The sequence below is a fragment of the Rhinopithecus roxellana genome, chromosome 12 (genome assembly GCF_007565055.1).
Source record: "Rhinopithecus roxellana isolate Shanxi Qingling chromosome 12, ASM756505v1, whole genome shotgun sequence".
NCBI classification, from domain to species: domain Eukaryota; kingdom Metazoa; phylum Chordata; class Mammalia; order Primates; family Cercopithecidae; genus Rhinopithecus; species Rhinopithecus roxellana.
This window is the reverse complement of record NC_044560.1, coordinates 29234078-29258401: the sequence shown is the minus strand read 5'-3', so window position 1 is coordinate 29258401 and position 24324 is coordinate 29234078. Positions and strand designations below refer to the sequence as shown.

The window sequence follows — 24324 nt, the reverse complement described above, 5'->3', positions numbered from 1 at the left end:
GCTGGCAGATCACGAGGTCAGGAGCTTGAGACCAGCATGGTGAAACCCCGTCTCTACTAAAAATACAAAAATTAGCCAGGTGTGGCGACGGCTGCCTGTAATCCCAGCTACTCAAGAGTCTGAGGCAGGAGAATCGCTTGAACCTGGGAGGCAGAGGTTTCAGTGAGCCGAGATCGCACCACTGCATTCCAGCCTGGGCGACAGAGTGAGACTCCATCTCAAAAATAAATAACATAACATAACATAACATAACATAACATAACATAACATAACATAACATAACATAACATAACATAACATAAAATAAAGGATTCAAATCCCAGCACTTTGGGAGGCCAAGGTGGGCAGATCAGTTGAGCCCAGGAGTTTGAGACTAGCCTGGGCAATGTAGTGAAACCTCGTCTTCACCAAAAACACAAAAAGTAGCTGGACATGGTGTTGCATGCCTGTAGTCCAGCTACTGGGGAAGCTGAGGTGGGAGGATCACTTGAGCCCAGAAGGTCGAGGCTGCAGTGAGCTGAAACTGTACCACTGCACTCCAGCTTGGCTGACAGAGCGAGACTATCTTTAAAAAAAAAGAAATTAAAGACTTCAAAGTACTTTTGTTTACGTGTGTTAGTTTATCTAGTTATGTACCGTATGTGAAAATAAAACTGAGAAACTGGCCAGGCACACTGGCTCATGCTTGTAATCCCAGCACTTTGTGAGGCCGAGGCAGGTGGATCACAGTCTGGCCAAGATGGTGAAACCCCATCTCTACTAAAAATACAAAAAATTGGCCAGGCGTGGTGGCACGTGCCTGTAATCCTAGCTAATCGGGAGGCTGAGGCAGAGAACTGCTTGAACCTGGGAGGTGGAGGCTGCAGTGAGCTGAGATCGCACCACTGCACTCCAGCCTGGGCGACAGAGTGAGACTCTGTCTCAAAAAACAAACAAACCAACTTTAAAAATTGAGAAATTTAAAAAATATTAACTAGCTCATTTAAAAGTAATAAAACAAGGTGGCACGGTGGCTCACACCTGTAATGCCAGCACTTTGGGAGGCCAAGGCAGGAGAATCACTTGAGCTCAGGAGTTGGAGACCAGCATGGGCAACATGGCAAAACCCCATCTCTACAAAAAATACAGGTGGACATGGTGGCGCCCACCTGTATTCCTAGCTACTTAAGAGGCTGAGGCAGGAGGATTGCTTAAACCCAGGAGGTTAAAGCTGTAGTAAGCCGTGATTGTACTGCACTCCAGCCTGGGCAACAGAGTGAGACTCTATCTGAAAAGAACAACAAAAAAGAGAATAAACCCATGACATGTTAACGTAAATCCTATTTTTATGAGAAATACCTATATTTTCTAAAACAAAATTAGTGATAAGTGTGGGATTGTTTTAGTTTTGCAAATTACTTTACATCTGACAGTAGATGATTGCTGGATTCTTCTCTGCTTCTGAATCTTCTGCATTCAGCCTGTTGTGAGATCACATATCATGCAGCCTCTGGAAAACACTGCACACAGAGTGCACTGTTGGGAGAAATTGACATATTATTGCTATAAAAGTAGTTCTGAGGTCAGGTGCGGTGGCTCATGCCTGTAATCTGTGCACTTTGAGAGGCTGAGGTGGGAGGATCACTCAAGCTCAGGAGTTTGAGATCAGCCTGGGCAACAAGGTGAGACCCTGTCTCTACAAAACTTAAAAAACTAGCTGGGCGTGGTGGTGCATGACTGTGGTTCCAGCTACCGAGGAGGTTGAGGTGGGAGGATCGCTGCAGCCCAGGAGTTCGAGGCTGCAGTGAGCTTTGATGGCACTACTGCACTCCAGCCTGGGCGACAGAGCAGGACCGTGTCTAAAAAATTTCTATTTTTGGGTCCCTTGAGTCTTGGGACGCCCTCTGCTCTACCAAGGTCCCTAGAGAACCACTGTTTTGAGAAACACTGTTGTGGCCTGAGGCTAAGGTAATTTCAATGGTGATGGTGTTGAGGCCCAGGTGATGTTCATGACCTCCTCCTGTGTTCCCATTGCCCCTGTCCTGCTGCTGCTTGTTTGTGAACCCGGCTAGGCTGAGAGTCTCTTGAGGGAAGACACTCAATTCTATTCGCATTTCTTTCAATTTAAGTGTTTTAATTGTAAAAGTAACATAGAGGCCAGCGCGGTGGCTCATGCCTGTAATCCCAGCACTTTGGGAGGCCAAGGCGGGCAGATCACTGCAGGTTGGGAGTTTGAGACCAGCCTGACCAACATGGAGAAACCCCGCCTCCACTAAAAATACAAAATTAGCTGGGCATGGTAGCGCATGCCTGTAATCCCAGCTCCTCTGGAGGCTGAAGCAGAAGAATCACTTGAACCCGGGAGGCAGAGGTTGCGGTGAGCTGAGATTGCGCCATTGCACTCCAGCCTGTGCAACAAGAGTGAAACTCTATCTCAAAATAAAAAAATAAAAATAAAAAAAGGGGTATTACAGCTATATTATAGATAATAGACAATTAAAAAAAACTCACTTATAATCCCCCACGTCATTTCTTGGGTGTACATATCAGTCTATTTTTTTTTTTTTTTTGAGGTGGAGTCTTGCTCTTGTCGCCCAAGCTGGAGTGCAGTGGCATAATCTTGGCTCATTGCAACCTCTGCCCGCTAGGTTCAACCGATTCTTGTGCCTCAGCCTTCCAAGTAGCTGAGACTACAGGCGCCTGCCACCTTGCCCACCTAATTTTTATATTTTTAGTAGAGACGGGGTTTTGCCATGTTGGCCAGGCTGGTCTTGAACTCCTGGCTTCAAGTGATCTGCCCACCTTGGCCTCCCAAAGTACTGGGATTAACAGGCATGAACCACCGTACTGGGCCTGTATCGGTCTTTTTTGAAAATGCAGTTTTTTTTTTTTTTTTGAGACGGAGTCTCCCTCTGTCACCTGGGCTGGAGTGCAGTGGCGCGATCTCAGCTCACTGCAAGCTCTGCCTCCCGGGTTCAGGCCATTCTCCTGCCTCAGCCTCCCGAGTAGCTGGGACTACAGGCGCCCACCACCACCCCCGGCTAATTTTTTGTATTTTTAGTAGAGATGGGGTTTCACCGTGTTAGCCAGGATGGTCTCGATCTCCTGACCTCGTGATCCGCCCGTCTCGGCCTCCCAAAGTGCTGGGATCACAGGCGTGAGCCACCACGCCCGGCGAAAATGCAGTTTTTTTAGGCTTATCATCTCACTTCATAAATGAACACCATAATTTTGGGTATTGCCCCCTCTATCTAGCAATGGGTAAGATTTTCTGTTTCTGATATCTGTGACTAACATAATATTCTACTACCATAGATGTAACACAATTTGCTAAATACCCAATATTAGCACATGTAGGATGCTTCCAATTTGTTGTTGCAGTAAGTACAGTGATCCTGTGAAGAATACCTTCACACATATAGCTTTTCTGGCATTTAGTGTTATTTCCTTAGAACAGATTCCCAGAAGTAAGATTACTGGGTCAAAAGATGCAGACATTTTTTACGGCTTTTCATACATACTGTAAAATTGCTTTTCGAAAGGAATATACTAATTTACAATACCACCAACACTTTTAAGAATCCGTTTCTCCACACAAATCGTCAACATAGGTGCTATTAAGAATGCTAATCGATAAAATATTGTCTCCCCGTTGTTAAAATTTTGCTATTTTTGAGGCTCATAAAATTAAAGTTTCTTCAAGAATGAGTGTGTAACACAAAACATTCTTTTGGGACATCTTTATTTCTGGAAAACCTAAGACATTCTTACTTGTGACGACCAAAAAAAGAACACATGTTGTTAGGATTGGCACAGAATTCACTGTGACAGCCAATCTTAATGCCGAAACACTTGAACCAGGAGTTTTCACTTATTTTGCTAGTTGTCACTAACAGTAGCAAAAGGAAAACTAAAATGCGGAAGAAAGAAATGTTCTTACTGCAAACCGTACAAGAGCACATTGAGGGGCTGGAGCTCTTACATTTAATTTTGCTTTCCTTTTTCTTTTTTTTTTTTTAAAAACAATTTGCGATTGCAGCCTCTCCTTTTGTTTCCGGTATTACCTGCCCAGGAGCAGAATTCCTTACTTTCTCCGGAGAGAGGCCGGTCACTGGGAGCGCTGCCCAGCCACCCGCACGCCCGGCCGCCCCGAGAGCCGCACTCGGCGCACCCCGTTCCTAGGCTCGTTCCCGGAGCACCCGGCGGGCGCCCACCTCCCGGGGGGCACGTGCTCCCGTACGCAGCGCGAGGGCAGCGGGCGCCGGGCTATTTATTCGGAAAAGCCCCGCGCGGACGCCCTGGATTGAGGAGGGTGGGAAACTCGGCTGCCCCGCGCTCCACCCGGGTGGCCGGGGCTGGCGCTTCTCCGCTTTCGGCCGGCGGCCTCATCCTGGGACAGGCATCCATGAGTCATCCGCTCCGCGGGTCACATGGGCAACGTGACCAAAATAAAGTTTCGGTATTTTAAGCCGCCAGAAAAGGGGACAACGGAGCTCACCGGGGGCGGGCGCGGGAGGCGGGCGCAGGCGGGCGGCGCCGGGGCCGTGGGGACGCGGCGCCGAGGGGGCGGGGCCTGGAGGGAGGCGCGCCCCTCCCCCACGGCCGGCAGCGACGCCCGGACTCCTAGGCAGCCGGGTTCCAGGGCGCGGCACCCCGGCGGAGCTCAGCCCCGAGGCTCCCTGCGCCCGGCTCCCCACCGGCGGCGGAGGGTTGCGGGATCCCGGAGATCCCGGCGCGCCCCCACAGCCACCGGGACCCCACGCGCCGGCAGCGGCTTCCCCGGGAACGTCCTTCAGCCCCGGGAGCACGCGGGAAAAGCCCCAGTGCGCCAATGAGCGAGCGCCTTCCTCATGACGGTCACGCTCAGAGGCGGGGCTTCCCTTCGCCGCTCCCGAATTCCGGGAACCCCCTTTGATTGGTCTGGACGGCCTGGGAAACACTGTAGTGACGCCCAATCAAGACGCCACGTCTCAGCCTCGAGGAACTATTCCGTGTCGGGCCCGTCCTGATTGGACAGTTCTTTCGGGCTCTGGCCACTAGAAAGCTTTGTTTGGGTCCGGAAGGCGGGCTTTCCTGGGAGTGGGTGGGGAGGGGGCGTTGATTCTTGACCAATCCCTTCAGTCCCTTGGGTGGTGACCAGCCAATGGGCCGGATGGATAGGACGCTCCTCCCGGAGAGTAGTGAGACCCCTGGTGCGGGGCGATTGGCGACGGGAGCGATGAGTGGCAGCCCCACGGCCCAACGGGCGCTGTGCGTGGGCCGTGGGGCGGGGCCAGGGCGGGTGCGCGGCGGCGGCGGGGTGGCTGGGCCGGCGGCGGCGGCGGTACGAGGCGCGCGCTCGGGGTCCCGGTCGCGAGGAGGAGGAGGATGTGGCGCGCGGAGGGGAAATGGCTGCCGAAAACAAGCCGGAAGGTAAGAGCCGGAGCGCGAGGGACTCGGGGGCGGCGCGGCGGGCGGCGGGACCCGGCCCCGCCGGACATCCCGGGCATCGGCGGCGCCGGGCGGGAGCGCGGGGGCGCGGCGGGCGGGCGGGCGACCCGGCCGGGGAGGGGGCCGGCGGGGTGGGGGGGGCGGAGCGCGGCCGAGTCCTGAGGTGACTCGCGGGGCCGGCGGAGCGCGGCGCCCAACACCCCACCCCCGGGGGCGGGCTGGGGCCGGAGGGGGCGGGGGGCTCGCGGGGCGGGGACCGGGCCCAGCGAGGAGGAGGAGCCGGCGGAGGGCCGGCGCCTCCCCCACCCGGACCGGGCATCCCCGCCGCTCCAGAGCCCGCGGCGCGTCCCCCGCACCCCCGGCGCTGGGTCCGGGGTGGGGGCCGCGGGGCGGAAAGTTTATCTGCCTCAGGCCCCCCTGGCCTCGCGCCCCACTGCTCCGGGCCGGTCCCCGTCGGGCGGTAGCGGCTGGCGCTCAGCCCTCGCCGGCCCCCTGCTCTCCGGCGGGCAGGGCCAGACGTACTCTCTTTGGCACCCCGTTCAGCCCCGTGGACGCCTTCCCAAGCGGGCGGGGGGTCCCCGAGCTTCTCCCCGCCAGGGGGACCCCGTCCTGCCGAGCGTCCCTCGGCCGAAGGGCCTCGTGTGACCCCTCCCCCTTCGCTTCCCGGGAAGGGAAGGGGGCCTGCGCAGCATCCCCGCCCCTCGCAGTCGTTCACATCCTACTCTTGCCCTTGCACCCTCACAGCCAGGAGGGTGGGGTCTCCGTTTCTATGGCAAGTGAGGATCTCCACACTCCCTTGCCCTTTACCTTCCGTGACCCCGATCCTTCCTTGGCACAGGGGTCCGTCTGATCCGCTCATCTTCTTTGGAATCTTTTGGGGCCTCTGCACACTCTCCGTTGACCCTTTTTGCCAGGACAAGGGGACTCTGGCTACCCATGTTCTTCTTTCCTCACCCAGTGGATAGTGGGGGCTTGTGCAGCTCTGAAGTCATTTCTAAATAGAAAAGCAGACACTTCTTCCAGATCATGCATACTCTCGCACACTTTGCTGGGTTAGGGTGAGCTCATTTCCTGAATACCCTTTGAGTTGCCCTCTTTTTCTTATGGAGACTACTGGACATTCACCGTGCTCCTTTCCCTGTTCGTGTGTCTACACTGACTTGTTCTCTCTTCTCGGAGTTCCTTGTCTGGGTGAGAGTGGGCGCCCCATAAGATGTAGGGCAGGCTTCCATTGTGCCTAGTGCTTGAGTGAAAAGGGGCAGCCATACTAGTTGCTCCTGTGTCTGAGAAAGACCGGGGTATATTTTTGCTTCCAGTTGACTCTTGTGTCTCAGGAGGGGGGCAACCTTCACCAGTTGACACTACCCCACTGGGAAAAGGGTTGTGTGCCCTTGTTTTTTGACGTTTTGATTACTGTCTTCTGTGCAGTGAGAACCAGACTTTGTCCGTCCCACACTCAAGAGTCCTTGAACCTTTCCTGGGTATAAACTTCCCTATTCTTTTTTGAGAGAACTCATATCCTCCTCTGTGGCTTCTGCTTCCCAGTCAGCCATCTTTAGTGAGCCTGTTACTTTGACTTTTTCTAATTTTCTCAAATTGTATTCCTGTTGGCTGGGTAAGGAGAAGCCATATGCCTTTCCATTCAGAAAAGGGAGTGTAGACACCCGTGTCGCCCACATGCCATCCTGGAAGAGGTTGCCTGTGTGCTCCTTGTTGTACTAGAACCTTCCTTTGGCTCTGGTGTTGTCTCTGGTGGCATCCAAACATTTCTTTAAATCTTGTAGCTTTTGGGAGAAGGGGGAATTTGAATGTTTTCTGTTTTTTGCTGTTCTGGTTCCATTTGGAGAACCAGATCATGATGCTATATTCATTTGTGTACATATACATACATGTAGGCATACACAGATGAAATCGCATTCATTACATATACAGTGCACAGGAAGTTGCAAGGGTCAGATGACTACCTCTACATTTTGGGTGCATATGGGGCCTTTTATGTGTAATGATATAGATAGATATTAGCGTTGTTGGTAACTTCAGGCATAGAAGCAGCAGCAGAAGAATCATTGATAAATGGCCAATTCTGACCATTCTTTCGTTTGTAATGTGTACCGTACTGAATAAGCAGAACGACGTCCTGCATGTTCACTAAGTCCCTGAATGTGCGAAGCGTACAGTGCCTGCCCATACTCATCACAACTTTGGCACTCTGAATTTAAAGGTGGTATTCGTTGCCTGATTCTGCATAGAGTGAAAAGTTCTTGATTTCTTTACTGCAGTGTAGGGGAAAGAGATTTCATGTGTTTGGGCAAATGACAGGAGATGGGTGAGAAGAATATGTTTTCCTGTGACAGGAGGAGGAACAAATGACCATAAAGATGTCCCTTTTGTATTTTGACCATTTAAATAATTGAGAGAGGTTGTGAAATTAGCAAAACGTACCTGTGGAAAAGCCCTTGACGCTTCATGAGAGGATGGGGGACGTTATTCTTCGAGTTCTTTTCTCTTGGTCAGGGGAATGATTTCAGCCCTGTCGGCTCTAGTCAGGTGCTTTGCCTCCTCAGGTCTCCCTGCCTCCCTTTCTCCCTCCTTCCCTTTCTCCCTCTTTCGCGAAATCCAGAATGGCTGCTAGCTGCTGTCACTCAGCGGGGAAGTCTTACTCCTTGACAGGCTTAGTGTGGAGACTCATCCTCCCCAAGTTCCGTTGGGCTCTGGGGCTTTGGCCTTTAAAGCTCTTTTCTAGCTCGGAGGCTTGCTTTGCCTCAGTTTACTGTGTAAGGAGAAGTGACTCATCGGAGATTTGGTCAGCGCTGGTCTGTGACTTCTGGATTTTGCCTTTCAGTTAACATTGAGTCGTCCAGTGGGCCTAATTCCCAGTGTCAGAAAGTAGAGCTTTTGAGCTCATTTTCTTTTTTTTTTTGGTTTTAAATTTTTTTTTATGCTGTTTGTATTCTGTGTCTGTAGTCAGCTTGATGGGATTGTGTATTTTTAGGGGGTATTAGTGAACTTCGGAAAAATGAAGAGTTGAATACCTGCTGTCGATGGTGTAGACTCAGCAGAGTCGTCCCGTTTCCAGTGGTGGTTCTTCCTACCCTTCCTCCATGACCCTATGGAGACTTTGGGAGTTTTTCCTGGTAAGCAGGGGTCTCCATGCAAGGCGCAGTGGAAGGAAAAGTGGTAAAGGTTGGTTGGAAGAACACAATTGAGGTTATTGTCTGAAGCTGGGCTCTTTTTCTTGAGTTTGATGTGGTTGTGTTTCTGTGTCCCTGGTCTCCACAAATGATTGGAAATCAGCTTTTTCCTCTTACCCCTGTAGTGCAAAATGCTCTGTTGCAGTTGGGCAAACTAGACGGCTTCTTTGAACCACATAGTTTCATCCTTCTGTGTAACTCTGTTAGAACATGACTCTTTCCTCCCCTTCACCCTTTACCTCCAGTTTTTGGGACTAGGTTGGGTGACCTCTTCCTCCTTTGTCTTTCTGGAGACTTGACTTATCCTGCTTCTGCAAATGTTGGGTTTCTCCATCTCATCGTTGAGTGGATTCAAAATGTTGACATATACAGAGCAACCTCTACTCAAGGTCAGATTGGGTCAGCTTTTCCTTTTCAAAAGAGTAGTGTTGCTCTTACTTGTTCTCTGAGACATATTTATGCATCCTGCTCAGCTGTGTTTTCTATTTCCTTAGTTTTTAGGCTCTGGCGGTTTTAGGCTTTCCCCCTGAAATAGCCTATTCTTTAGGGAGTAGTGTTTAGCGTAGTCCCCCGTTTATGCTAGGTGTCAGCCCATGTGTCCTGCTCGGTTTTTACTTCTTTGTGACTGATTTTGAGATAGCCCGTCTCAAAATCTTAACATTTTTTTCCCACTGTTTCATTACTTTGAGCCATTCTTGCTTTCCTGTTTGGGGGAAATACCCCTTTGTGTGCAGTTGTACTTCTTTCTGCCTTCCTTATGGAAAAAGCAGTAGAAGGTGATTCTCTTATTTTCTTCAGTTCCCCTCATAGTTGTGTTGGTTGCCTCTTCTGTGGGATCTTTGAATTTGCCCTTCTGGGGAGAAGTCCTTTTTATATTTATACTTCCATGACTGAAATCATTCATTCAGGAGACCTTTACTAAGCTTCTGTTATGTACAAGGAGCTGTAGGGAGTGATGTGACTTTGCTTGAGACCATATTGGATCTTGTTAGCCTTTTATATTAATGACATTTCAGTGTATCTTCTTCTCCTTCTCCTTCTCCTTCTCCTTCTCCTTCTCCTTCTCCTTCTTCCTCTTTTCTTTTTTTTGAGACAGAGTCTCACTCTGTTGCCCAGGCTGGAGTGCAGTGGCACGATCTCAGCTCCCTGCAACCTCCGCCTTCCAGGTTCAAGCAATTCTCTTGCTTCAGCCTCCCAAGTAGCTGGGATTACAGGCGTGTACCACCTGCCCGGCTAATTTTTTTTGTATTTTTAGTAGAGACGGGGTTTCACCATGTTGGCCAGGTTGGTCTTGAATTCCTGACCTCAAGTGATCCGCCCGCCTCAGCCTCCCAAATTGCCGTGATAACAGGTGCAAGCCACCATGCGCGGCCTTCAGTGTATCTTAAATCTTGTCTTATATAGTCTTGTAAGGAATTTTTTTTTTCTGATTTTTAAGTTTTTGGATTGTTAACTTACAAAGATATAGTGTAATAGTGTGTTATCTTGTTGAACCTTTTTTCCTCCTCTCAGCAGGAGTGGGGGTGGTGAAGAGGGTGGGAGGGTGGACTGGGAGAGTCATTTAGCAGCTTTCTCCCAGACTGTGTGCAGAGTGTATGTGTGTGTGTGTGTGTGTGTGTGTGTGTGTGTATGTGTAGAAAAAAGGAAAGTCAGCCTTAATCTGATTGTGTAGGTATAACTTTTAGGTCGTTTAGATACATGATTGGTTGGAATGCTTAACATTTGAACGGCAGCATTGCACTAGGCATTCTATAGAACGTAGAGTCAAATTTATTTTTTATATAAGGAAGTGGTATAAAAATATTTTTCTCTTCTGATTAACTGGTACGGTTCATATTAGATAGTGAGAACTGTATGAGCTGCTGGTATATTTTCACTGCCACGAAGAATTATATCCAAATTTAATGCCTAATTGATGCTCATTCTTGGCTAGGTATCTGATGCGATGATCACCACTTTTGTTTATTGTGTGACTTTTAATTTATGCTTTTTAATGGTGTTATTGTCTTTGTAAATTGCCTCAAATTCTTTGTGGGTACAGGTTAGGTATAAATAATGATAATAATAAAAATTATTCACACTTTGAAATGCTTCTTTTCTTTTTTCCTCTATTACATTAGATTTACTGTCTCCACAATGTATATAGAAACCAATTCTGCTAGTATTTCACTCTTGTGTGAGATTTGTAGTATGTGGTTTGGCAGTGTCCTTTGGTCATGTGAGTGTCTGACTGAGTGTATTTTGTGTTGACAAGTGATGTGTGTTTCTTTTGCGTTTCCATTATACAGATCATTTTCTAAGGTGTTGTGTATCTTCTGGAATCATGTACCATGTTCTTTTTTTTTTTTTTAAATGTTCTAGGTGACTTAAATCCGACCTCCCTTTCTTTTCTTCAGCCTTTCCTTTTACTTTTTGTCCTTTCCCACATAGATTTCTTCACTGCCCTGTCATTATTATAAAAAAGTATTTGTAGTTGTCCTATATTTGCAGCCTTTTAGTAAAAAGGGGATGCCCACCATCCCTTTGTCCTGTAGCACAAGACATTGTTTCTTCTTGTTTCCCTGAGAATAGGTAGATGGAATGAGATTTAAGCCACAAGGCCGCTGGTAATAGTATTTGTAACTAGATAGCATCTCTAGATAAAACACTGGGTCCTTCATGCTCTGGGCCTCCCCATGTAGGATTTTGGAAATTTATTTTCACTGCATTTAGCCAGCTTCTTTCTGTCTCTTTGGCTTGACACAATAAGTATCTTTAAGCACAGCCAAGTATATTATTTCATTTGGAGCCTTCATTTGCAAGGAAGTATGGGGGCCTCTTCTCATGTTCCTTTGCCTGTTATATATAGTACTGCCTTGAGTTTTTGGTGTGTTTGAGAGTGAGAGTGAGAAGCATTCTTGCTCTACTACTTTGTCTGCGTAACTTGAATAAGAGTGTGCGGTCATTCACTCTATTTTCCAGATAGTGTATAAGCTTTCTTTTTATTTTTCTTGAATACCTGATCAGGTTCGAGCCGCAGGTTGATATGACTGTCGTATCCTTTTATTTTGTGCCATTACTGGATATAGTGCCCTTCGTCCTGTGATTAAGCCATGTTCCTGTTCTGTCCTTAGAGAGAGGGACTTACGAACATATAGATGGTCTCCCGTGATAATTATCATACGTTTATAAGGAAAGTGTTTCTTTCCTTTTTTGTTTTTGAGACTGAGTCTCGCTCTGTTGCCCAGGCTGGAGTGCAGTGGCGCGATCTCAGCTCACTGCAACCTCTGTTTCCTGGGTTCTCGCGATTCTTATGCCATAGCTCCTGAGTAGCTGGGATTATAGGCACCCACCACCATGCCCGGCTACTTTTTGTATTTTTAGTAGAGACGGGATTTCACCATATTGGCCAGGCTGATCTCGAACTCCTGACCTCAAGTGATCCGCCTGCCTCGGTCTCCCAAAGTGCTGAGATTATAGGCAGGAGCCAATGCGCCTGGCCGAAAGTGTTTCTTTGTATATATTGACAATGGAGAGCAGTTCGTGATTTTCCACGTGAGGGGACAAAGTAAAGGGTGAGTAAAGGGTGGTGGGTTTTTTTTTTGTTTTTTTTTTTTTTGTTTTTTTTGTTTTTTTTTTTTTTTTTTTTGCCATCAGTATGCTAGCTGTGTATTTTTAAGGCTGTATTGCATCCTTCTGCTTTGAACACCATTGCTTGTAGAAGGTCATGGGCCTCCTTGTGTAAAGATTGGTACTGTTTCCTGAGCTTTTTTTTTTTTTTTTTTTAAACCTCATTACCCTGGACTTACTGAGGAATATTATGTACCCCACTGCAAAGAGAGGCCAAGGGTCAGCCACATTATTTCCCTTTTTGCTCTTTTTTTGGAGGATTGTTCATTTACTTTGAACTGATTGACATGGCATAAGATGGAATGACTAGAGATTTTTTTTAAATAGTTCTTCCATATTCAACTTCAGTGTTTTGCCCTTTCCTGACATAATTGCTTGTTCTCTTGTACATGAATCCTTTTGCAGTCACTTTCTTGTTTTTGTTTTTCAAATTTAGCCAGGACTTTCGAGTCATGTAACATATCCTTTCCTGAGACTGTTAGCCGAAGGTAACTTCGAGGAAGATATGCTTGTTTGGGACCGTATTCATCACTCTGCTCTCTACGGTTTTGTAGTTTCATGTGTACAAAGTGACATTTCTTGAAAGAAATGTTTGGGGCTGTGTTCTTAATAATTTTAAACATGTTATTATGTGGAGACTAAGTGGCATAGTTCTCATCCCTAACTTCATTTCTTCATACCATCTAAAATACATCTCTCACCCTTATGTATATCTCCCCTCCCCCCAAATCCCAAAGCAACCATCATGATAACAGAATCCCTCCCAAGAGCAAAACCTTATGAAGCCCAGCGATGATTGCCTCTGCTGTGCAGTTCAGTCACTAGTTTTGGACAGGTGCATGAGCAGATAATTTTTGGATGTGTAATATTCTCAATGGGGCTGATGTGTGACTTTTGGAACATAGAGCATTCATTCGTTCAACAGACCATGCAGTATCTCTTCCATTTTTTTCCCTTATCAGTTACCACAAGGTAAGATTATGTATTCAGTCACTTAAAAACACTTGCAAAGTGGATTTTCCCCCCTTTATTCCCATCTAACCATTGAAATAAATGCTGACAATAGTAAATTACCGTGTCCCTACTTTCGTGTTCAACATGTCTAAGAGAATGGAGAGCTAACTCCCAGTAATGGCAGTACAGCCAGTCATGACTCTTTCTCCATGTAGCCTGTGCATTTTGCAGTGGTGATTTGTACTTCCAGCTAAATTTAGTGGCTATAACAAGGGATGCATCAGATGTTTAAGTTCATTTAATCTTTTTTACAGTGTACATTCAACAAGGTGTATTTGTGTGTTATATTAGAATGATGTACAGATACAACCAGAGGTATTCTTTCAGCTTAAATAGAGAGAGAGAGAAAGCCTTTCTTTTTACAAGTTTTGAAGAAAGGTTATTGTCTGTTTTTCCTCATCGTGGTTGATTTAGATTGCCAGACTCATTTCTGAATGTATATTAATACAATCAAGAATTAATCTTTTTAAAACTTAAGATTTGGTTTTTAATCCTTTTCTGAAAAGTCGTTTCTGAGGATGTATGTGCCCAGTTGGTTTTCTGAGCATTTGGATATCAAATCATTTGGGAGTGATAATAAGAAATTGGTACAAAGTGTGAAATTATCAGATAGAAAAAAGATGCTGTAGTGGAAAAAATTACTCATTTATGATAAAAATAATCTGAAAGTGATGATTTGAAGCATAAATTCAGATATTTGAAGAAGAAATGGAATGTTGATAGGGTTGTTGTATTGCATAGACACATGTACACATATAAAGAATGCTCCCCAAAAAGGGGGCACTTAGAGGACAAATAAGTTGATTGGATTGATTTTAAGAAAAATGTTGTTTGTCTTTTTAAAAAGTAATTGAAATGAAATAACCCTTCTTAGTGAAGAAAATGAAAACTTTGATGGAAGTTCAGCAAAATGGAATATTTAAAAAGATTCGAGAGAAGGATTTTTTATTGCAAATCCACAAGGGGGTAGTGACGTTCTTTCGAAGATGTTTGTGGTGGCAACAATGGGAGGTGATCTCTTCACATTTTAGATTTACCGATAAAACTGGCATGTTTGCATTTTCACTTAATAAGATCTTCTTTTTAAAATGTTTGTTGGCAAAATTGTTTATTGCTTAAATTAAAAAAAAATCCATTTTGGGTGAATGGCTACTTTAAGCCATATGAATGGTGAAGAAGAGGGAATGTCCTTACAGTTCTGTGCTTTGGAGAGGTTACCAAGGATGTGAGGGTCACTGTTATTTTCTAAGAATGTAATAATCTTAAATTCCCTGGGAAACATTAGACATCCAGGAATCAGTTAGTTAAGTGTCCTGAATAAAAGGACTTTAGTAAATTGTGTCCAAACTTTACAGAAGTTTGTATTACTAGTTGTATTTTCAGTCCTGCCGAGAGATGAAAGATATGAACAATCCATGCCACTAGCCACTTTTAATAGTTCTAAGTAAATCAAATTTTTGTAATCTTTCTTTTTTATTAGTTTATATTACATCATTAGATAAAGGCTTTTTTCTTTCTTTCTTTTTTTTTTTCTTCCCTCATAAAAATTCCAGGAGCTTTCTTCTGGTCACTGAGTTCCACCCCATATTATTCAGAATTACTTAAAATCAGGTGTGGTATGGCTGTGCTGGGTCGTTTTCAGTGGAGGACTGCCTAGCTGCATTATGCATTCATTTTTGAAAGTTAGGCCCCGTGATGGGAGAAGGATTTAAAGTTGCGGGGGTGGGGCGGCTATGTCCTACTTATTTAGAGACACAACTAGTCATCACCTGTAAAAAATGTTACTTCTTTTAAATTTATTTTATCTTATTTTTTTTTAGAGACAGGGTCTCGCTCTGTTGCCCAGACTGGAGTGCAGTAGTGCAATCCATAGCTCACTGCAACCTTGGCCTCCTGTGCTGAAATGATCCTCCTGCCTCAGCCCCCTGAGTAACTGGGACTACTGGTGTGTGTCACCTTGCCTGCTTAGGTTTTTTTTTCTCTTTTTGGTAGAGATGGGGTCTTGCTGTGTTGCCCAGGCTGGTCTTGAACTCCTGGTCTCAAGCAGTCCATCTGCCTCAGCCTCCCAAAGTGCTGGGATTTACAGGTGTGAGCTACCATGGCCCGCCTAAAAAATATTATTTCTGACAATAACACAAAATATGTGGTTTAGAGGTTATGATAGTTTGTGCCATATACATTGTATATTTTTCATTTTTGGTTCATGGAAAAGCTTGTTAATTGAGCTTTTCTCTTTTTCTCCGTTCCCTCATTCTGAGCAAGGAATGACTTTTTCTTTTATTTCCTTTACCAAACGACTTTGGTGTTTTAACATTCCGGAAGATACACTGTTTTTCGTATGCTACTCTAAACTCTGCTGGGAACTGAACTATGACGTCAGCATTTTCATTCATGAATTTGATTCTTCTAAATTTTTTTCCTGTTTTGTATTCCTGAGCTGACTTCTGGCACATGCACAAATCAGTTTACCATTAGTCAGCCCATAAATCACTGATAAAAGGTAAAACAAAAGATAAGATACTGGAGTTACTTTGATAGTACTATAGTTCTCATTTTGATTTGCATCAGTACAGTTTGGATAAGGTTTCTGGCTAAACAGATTGAAACCTAAAAAGTCAATTTAATTATCTCATGATTTTGTGACTTGAACTGTGTTGTGAACATATTGACACAATATTTTTGTTCTTACAGGAAGTTGAGAGTGCTATGCTGTGGCTCCTTTGTTATAAAACAGCATTTCTTTTTTATTTTTTGGAGACGGTCTCACTGTGTCACTCAGTCTGGAGGGCAGTGACATGATCTTTCTCGGCTCACTGCAGCCTTGACTTCTCGGGCTCAGGTGATCCCTCAGCCTCCTGAGTAGCTGGGACTACAGGCATGCGCCACCATGCCTGGCTAATTTTTGTATTTTTTGCGGAGATGGGTTTTCGCCGTGTTGCTCAGGCTGGTCTCCAACTTGTGAACGCAAGCGATCCACCCACCTTGGCCTCCCAGAGTGCTAGGATTACGGGCATGAGCCACTGTGCCGGCCTAAAGTAGCATTTCTTGTATAATTTGACTAAGTTGGAAGAATATATAATACTTTATTTCAGAGAGTTTAGGCCTAGAGATTAAATGATGTTTTATTCGGATTACCTTTGTAATGGATTTAGATTTTTTTTGGAGGATTTTCTTGCCTTTGACATATTTTAAATAACTTCATTGTTTGATACTTTTATTTTAATATATTATTATTGTGATGGAACTGGTGTAGTATTCCTTGTATTGGACTTAGGGTGCATCTCTCCTGGATTGTGCACTCGTGTAGCTGTCGACTCCAGTTTCTTCTCTTGGGAGGTCACTGCTTGAAGTTTAGTACTACATTAGAGCAGTTCTTGAAGAAATCTTATTTGAAGTTTTCTTCTGCAGGCCAAATTTGAGGCTAAGCCTCCGACCCATGTTATCTTTCAAGCCTGCTGTAGTTGATGAATGGTGAGATGTAAAAAAGTTCATTTTATCTGCTTTCTTGGGGGTTTTGCTGACTTTCTGGATACTCAGTTGCCAAGAAACATTTAGAAGTAAAATGTGTTATATTTGGGAATCATCATTTTAGCTAAATAATAATTCATGATTAGAATCGATGATTCAAGCTGCAACCACTTTGATTGATACTTAGTCTTACTCTTGAGATCACTTTTTTTTCTGAGACGGTCTTGCTTTGTCACCCAGGCTGAAGTGCAGTGGCGTGATCTTGTCTTACTGCAGCCTCCACTTCCCCGGCCTAAGCAATCCTCCTGCCTCAGTCCCCCAAGTGGCTGAGACCATAGGTGCGCGCCACCATGCCTGGCTAAGTTTTGTATTTTTTGTAGAGATGGGATTTTGCCTTGTTGCCCGGGCTGGTCTCAAACTACAGGGCTCAAGCGATCCTCCTGCATCAGCCTCCCAAAGTGCTGGGATTACAAGCATGAGCCACCATGTCCGGCTGAGATGACTCTTTATTTTTTATTTATTGGGTTTTTGTTTTTTGAGATGGAATCTTGCTCTGTCACCCAGACTGAAGTGCGGTGGCATGATCTTGGCTCACCACAACCTCTACTTCCCGTGTTCAAGCAGTTCTCCTACCTCAGCCTCCCGAGTAGCTGGGATTATAGGCACGCACCACTACGCCTGGCTAATTTTTGTTTTTTTTTTTAGTAGAGATGGGGTTTCACCATGTTGGCCAGGCTGATCTGGAACTCAACGACCTCAGCTTATCTGCCTGCCTTCGCCTCCCAAAGTGCTGGGATTACAGACGTGAGCCACCGCACCTGGCCTGAGATGACTTTTTAAATGCCATAACAAGTACAGATCCTGTGTCCTCCCATTATTAAGTGAAACTAGAACTTTGTGTTCCTTTAGGTTAAACTATATTATCTAATAGGTAGCAGAAGAGTGGTCTGTTAACTGGCTTTCTCCTTTCAGTAGATTAGCTAAGAGAAAGGAAATAAAAGCAAGTAGACTGTGAATAAACATTGAGGTTGACTTAAATGACATTATTTTCCCTAATAACAAAATAATTTATATATTATTTAAATATGATTTCTGTGAAAGAATCTATTTGCAAGCGATAATGAAAAAAGAAAAAAAAATATATATATTTTTTGAGGTGAAGTCTCGCTGTTGTCCCCCAGGCTGGAGTGCGATGGCGCAATCTCAACTCACTGCAGCCTCCGCCTCCTGGGTTCAAGTGATTCTCCTGCCTCGGCCCCCCAAGTAGCTAGGATTATAGGCGCCCAACCCTACGCTCGGCTAATTTTTGTATTTTTAGTTGAGACACCATGTTGGCCAGGCTGGTCTCGAATTCCTGACCTCAGGTGATCCACCCGCCTCGGCCTCCCAAAGTGCTGGGATTACAGGCATGAGCCACTGCACCCAGCCTAAGAAAGGAATATTTAATGGTAGAGGGGCTCTGTAAAAACCCCCTAATTTTCAAAGCCATGTGCCACTGTAGGTATGAAAAGTTGTGGGCGGGCTGTTATTATTAGGTTTCGGAATATCTGGAATACTGGCGGTAGCATCAGCATTATTTATTTATTTATTTATTTATTTATTTATTTATTTATTTATTTATTTATTGAGATGGATTCTTGCTCTGTTGCCCAGGCTGGAGTGTAGTGATGCAAGCTCTGCTTCTCGAGTTCATGCCATTCTCCTGCCTCAGCCTCTCGGGTAGCTGGGACCACAGGCACCTGCTACCACACCCGGGTAATTTTTTGTATTTTTTTAGTAGAGACGAGATTTCACCATGTTAGCCAGGATGGTCTCGATCTCCTGACCTCATGATCCGCCCTCCTCAGCCTCCCAAAGTGCTGGGGTTACAGATGTGAGCCTCCACACCTGGCTAAAGCATTATCGTTTTTATCTAACCCTGAACCAATCAGCGATTGGTTAGTTCTCCAGCCGTGAAGGCTTTGCGCTTCCTAGACAGCTTTTAGAACAAGCCCACTTTGATTCCCAGCTCAAACTCTTTCCTTTTTACTATTTGTTATTTATTGTTTACTTATTCATTATTTATTATTATTAATTAAAAAAATTTTTTTAGAGACAGAGTCTTGCTCTGTCACCCAGGCTAGAGTGCCATCACAGCTCTCTGCAACGTTGAACTCTTGGGTTCAAGTGATTCTCCTACCTCAGCCTCCTGAATAGCGAGGACTATGGGCATGTGCCACCACACCTGGCTCATTCTTTTTTAATTTTATGGAGAAAGGGTCTTGCTATATTGCACAGGCTTGTCTTGTACTCCTGGCCTCAAGCAGTAATCCTGTCTCAGCCTCCCAAAGTGCCAGGCTTACAGGCATGAGCCGCTGTGCCTGGCTTGTACTCTTTTCTTTCACTAGCTAGGAATGCTGGCGAGCAGAACTCAAGGATCCCAGCAGAGCTACATTCTGTACTGTCTTTGCTGCCGCTTAGGTAGACCAGAAGCTAGAAGCCTTTCTCTCCATGGCCTCCATACCTTCTTTTACCAGATGGTATTTCTGCATTTATCACTCTTGATTCCAGCACAACTTTTCCTCATCTTGCTTTTCTCAGACCTCAGCTCTTATATAATGAGATAGTTGGTCATTTTGAGGGGATTCGTGTATTGGGTAAAGGGTTGTACTAGTGATGACCTTGAAAGTTCTTTCCCATTAATAATAATTACTATTAATAATTAATAACAGTGACTAATGATAAAATAGAAATTGCAACAATATACTGTAATAAAAGTTGTGTGAATGTGGTCTATCTCTCTCAGATTATCTTATTGTACCATACTCACCTATTTTTGGACCTTAGTTGACCGCTTGTAACTGAAACCATGGATAAGGGGGGGACTATTATATAAGGAAATGAAGTCGGAGATATGGAATTTCATTTCAGGGCTTGCTTTCCTGATATTCAGCTGTTCTGTATAACTGTATCTTTTCCTTTTGAGGTCCTTGCTCCAGGACAAGAATAATATGTTGACTCAAGCCGTATGGGGGGATTTGAACTGCAGACACTCAGATGTCTCCTTTCTGAGGTACATAGACGGCTTAAGTTTTTAGGTCTGTCTGTTTAATATACTATATTAACTTTAAAAAATGTAGGCCGGGTACTGTGGCTCACGCCTATAATCTCAACACTTTGGGAGGCCGAGGCGGGAGGATTGCTTTAGCCCTGGAGTTCAAGACCAGCCTGGGCAACATAGTGAGACCTTGTCTCTACTAAAAATAGAAAAAATTAGCCAGATGTGGTGGTACGCACCTGTGATCCCAGGTACCTGGGAGGCTGAGGTTGGAGGATTGCTTGAGCCCTTGAGGTCAAGGCTGCAGTGAGCTATGATTGCGCCACTGCACTCCAGTCTGGATGACAGAGTTGAGACCCTATCTCAAAACAAACAAAATGTAAAAAAAAATTTAAAATTATTAAAAAAGATGTACAACAGCCAAATATTCATAGTTATTTTGTATGACAAATCTGAGGTCTTTGTTCAGACATAGATGAGGGTTCATAGTTTTGGAAAATAGACTTAAATAATATATGATTACAGATGAAAAATATTTGCTAACCTCAGACTTTTTCTGTTTAAGGTAGTATTTATATTCATTTAGTTGGACTTTCTGGAGTTGATTAATATAACTGTTATTAAAATCTATCGATTCCCAGTAATTCAGTAAATGAAGACTCTTCCTATTTAGAAACTCGTGTGGATTGGGGAGTTGCTGTGGGCCCACTGTCATTGATCATATCACATCTTCACTTGGGCCTACTCCCTGGGCTACTATAGGCCTGGCATTTGGAGAGGCCATGAACATAATTTATTTTTGGAACTTTCTTTCATTTTTAAAGATACTGAGAGGCAAGTTAAAGTTCCTGGTGTTTGTGTAAACATTCCCTGCCTTATCCTTTCCATCTCAGCCATTATGAAACGTTCTGGCTGAATTGTTTGCTTTCACAAAGCTTTGATAGAAGTTTCTTCCTCATTTGGTTTTATTGATAGAGGCTGTTGTACTAAAAAGAAAGCTATAACAAGTTAGAAAGGTGGAGAGTGGGTTCTTAACATTTTTGAAGTACCTGTCTTTCTTCCTAGGGGTCCTCCGGAAATTGATCATAGATAACTTGACCAAATTCAAGGCCCAGAGATTTATTCCAGGCATTTTGGGAGGGAAGGAACATCAGACATTCTATACTGAATCTAATTATTCTAAATATGGCCCACTGCAGCTCGTATGAGTGTTTTCTGATGTAAACATGGTGATAGTGGCGACCTCTCTAACTGAGCCGAATATCCTTGACAGCTTTTATCTGTCCTCTCCAAGTATTTTTAGTCTCTTTAGCTTCTGTGGCCATGTCTGGAGGAACTGAGGATGGATTTAGCTGCTCTGGTGCTGCTCCAAGTTGTTGTGGGTGCTCTTTGCTACCTTTGTCACTGTCCTGCCACAGTCCCGCCACTGATGAGGCTCCTGGCCCTTGTCGTTTGATGAGGGAACATAAATACTTGTTTAATAAAAATAAAAAAGTCATGATTTTCAGAATGCTTTGAAAATAAGCTATGGCTAGTGGTGATATACAATGGGAATGTCCTTAATTTCACTAAATTGTATGCTCAAAAAGGGTTAAAGTGGTAAATTGTATGTTATGCATATTTTACCACAATTGAAAAAATAAAAACTTCAAATGGATTTGAAGCTTAATGAGAAAATTAGTTACAAGGTCCTAACAGTAAATATATGGCCAATATTTTCATGACCCCAAGGTGGGAGGCTGTGCCTTAAATAAACTGTCAGAATCACACATTTAAAAAAAAAAAAAAATTGATGGTAATCAGGCCCTGAGGTTCAGTTATACAGAAAGTGATTTTTAGGTGAGATTTTAATATTTGCAATATTTATATTTGTAAAGAGGACTGGCTAGCTCATTCAGAAAAGTCTGAGGTTCGTAATAAACACTAGGAAACAGATGATTTGGGGTTGATGTCAGGGAAGGTAAGCAGGCCCTGCTTTAGATTAGAGCACTTTTGATTGCACGCACCGCAAGCCGCACAGGTTAGGCCAAGTGAAAGCAGTTTTAGCCTAAGAAGAGCAGAAGCAATTGTAGCCTCCCAGGACAGAAACTGAAGTGTAGCTGGGCAGTGGGAACTGGATCCGGAGAGTGTGGAGTACATGTCTTCTCTGGAGCTGGGCTTTCTCCATTCACATGTAGCTTTCTTGCCTAAGTTGCATGTAGTGGCCTTAGTCAAGGCTGCTGCATGTCCTGATTCTAGTTCCAGTGCTCACCATCATCTGACTCCTGTTTCTATGGCTCAGTACAAAAATACTCAAGACTGGGAATTGGACTGACTCCCCTCAGCCAGTTGCTTTGTTTCCATAGGCCAGGTGATCCTCCCACTCCAGTGGACTATGAAAGAAGGTTGGTTAGATCCAGCAGCCTGCTGATCATTTGGAGGGTCTTAGAGTGAGAGGAGATTGTGTGAGAAGCTGGTTATTGGAGCAGGGGGTCCTGGCACCTCAAGCTCTGTCTCCATCAAACAGTGTAAAAGAAAAGGTACTGACTCCTAAAGGAGTGTCTTATGTTCAGGTGCTATAGTGATTGAATGTTTTGCAGAGAAAGTGTTCAGTGTAGCTACAGATAGGAGGCCAAGTGTCCTTGGTCAGCCAGCCTGGTTGTGTGTGGAGTAAGTTAGTGGTAGATGTAGTAACTGTCCCAAAGCTTTTTCTTTGTCTCTCTCTCTCTCTCTTTTTTTTTTGAGACAGGGTCTTATTCTGTCGCCCAGGCTGGAGTGCAGTGGCGCAATTTCAGCTCACTGAAGCCTCGACAGCCTGGGCTCAAGTGATCCTCCCACCTCAGCGCCCCAGGCTGAGGACTTAGCTGGAAACACAGGCATATGCCACCGTGCCCGGGGAATTTTTACGTTTTTATAGAGACAGGGGTTTCATTATGTTGCCTAGGCTGGTCTGGAACTCCTGGCCAGCTCAAGCGATCCACCTGCCTCAGTCTCTCAAAGGGCTGGGATTACAGGTGTGAGCCACCGTGCCTGGCCCCAAAACGTTTACTTTGACCATTGGAGGAGCAGAACACCCTGGAATGCTATGGTCTGTGCAGTCTTTGCCCTGTGGGTGTTCTCAGGTAGAATCAGGCAGTTTGGGTGATGTCAGTATCATTTGAGGTCTTCCACAGTTCAGCTATTTGGGTGGCCTTCCCCATGTTTCCCCTTGTTTTGGATCGGTTGACATAAAAGGATGGAGATGTGTGTCCTTAGTAAGAAAGGGAGACATTGCCTTCAGAATGGGTAGAAAGCAGAAAACAAGTGGGGAAGAAAACAGAAAACAGCCTGTCTTGAAATGTCTGTGGCTGCCTGTGTGCACGGCCCTTCAGCTTTTCCTTAGTGTGTCCCTGCTGCCTCTGATCTCTTGTTGTTCGTGATTTTTCATGGTAGAAGGAGGAAACAAAATTATAGAAGACAGGTGGAAGACTGTGAAAGAGTAGTAGTGTGGAGATAACTATGTAAAGGGCTAATAGCCTGCACACCATTGAATTCTCTGAATTTACAGCTGTTTAGTAATTGATGTTTCATAGTGTTGACCTTGAGTAAATTCAGAAAAGCAATACTGAGTATGTTCTGCTAAACAAAAGAGGAAAGTATATGATGTTTTTGAAGAAACAACCTTCACAATAGTTTCAGTAGTTAAAGGGATTTGGTTCCTTTTAAAATTATTTTATTTCTTTTTAAAGATGGTCTCACTCTGTCATCCAGGCTGGAGTGCAGAGGTGTGATCATAGCTCACTGTAACCTTGAATTCCTGGGCTCAAGTGATCTTCCTGCCTCAGACTCCCAAGTGGTTAGGAGTACAGGCATGTATTACCATGCCCAGCTGATTAAAAAAATTATTTTTGGCCGGGCATGGTGGTTCACACCTGTAATCCCAGCACTTTGGGAGGCCGAGGCGGGTAGATCGCCTGAGGTCAGGAGTTCCAGACCAGCCTGGCCAACATGGTGAAATCCCGTCTCTACTAAAAAAAATACAAAAAGCCGGGCATGGTGGCAGGTGCCAGTAATCCCAGCTTCTTGGGAGGCTGAGGCAGGAGAATCAGTTGAACCCGGGAGGTGGAGGTTGCAGTGTGCCGAGATTGCCGTTGCATTCCAGCCTGGGAAATGAGTGAAACTCGTTTTTTTTTTTTTTTTTTGTAAAGACAGGGTCTCAATATGTTGCCCAGTCTGGTCTTAAACTCCTGGCCTCAAGTGATCTCCAGCCTTGGCCTCCCAAAGTGCTGGAATTACAGGTATGAGCCACTGTGCCCAGCCTGATTTGTTTTTCAATAATAGCTTAAGATGTAATTCATATATTGTAAAATTCACCCTTTTAAAATATGTAATTGAGTGGGTTTTCTTTTGTATATTTACATGTTTTGTGTTACTGTCCCCACTCTCTAATTCCACATGTTCATCCCTCCAAAAAGAACATCTACCCATTAGCAGCCACTCCCTGTTGCCTCCTCCTCCCAGCCCTAGTCAATTGCTAATCTGCTTTATTTCTTTATGGATCTTTAGGACTAGTCTCAGCATTTCATATAAATGGAATCATATAGTGTTTGTCCTTTTGTGACCTGACTGGCTTATTTC

At 44.8% G+C, this 24324-nt stretch overlaps 1 protein-coding gene across 15 annotated transcripts in view; it reads left to right on the top strand.

Moving 5' to 3' along the window:
• The first annotated feature begins 5139 nt into the window (after nucleotides 1-5139).
• The window catches only part of CAMTA1 (calmodulin binding transcription activator 1), a 974629-nt gene continuing 955444 nt past the window's right edge, over nucleotides 5140-24324 (top strand). For 4 of the 15 annotated variants that reach the window (XR_004060441.1, XR_004060442.1, XM_030942611.1 and 1 more), the window contains exon 1: nucleotides 5140-5391. Coding sequence is in view for 8 of the 15 variants with exons in the window: in XM_030942611.1 (XP_030798471.1) it covers nucleotides 5347-5391 (45 nt within the window). In the remaining 7 variants the exon portion in view is untranslated. The remainder of the gene's footprint in view (nucleotides 5392-24324) is intronic. The other 11 variants (XM_030942613.1, XM_030942616.1, XM_030942612.1 and 8 more) reach the window with 3 other exon arrangements.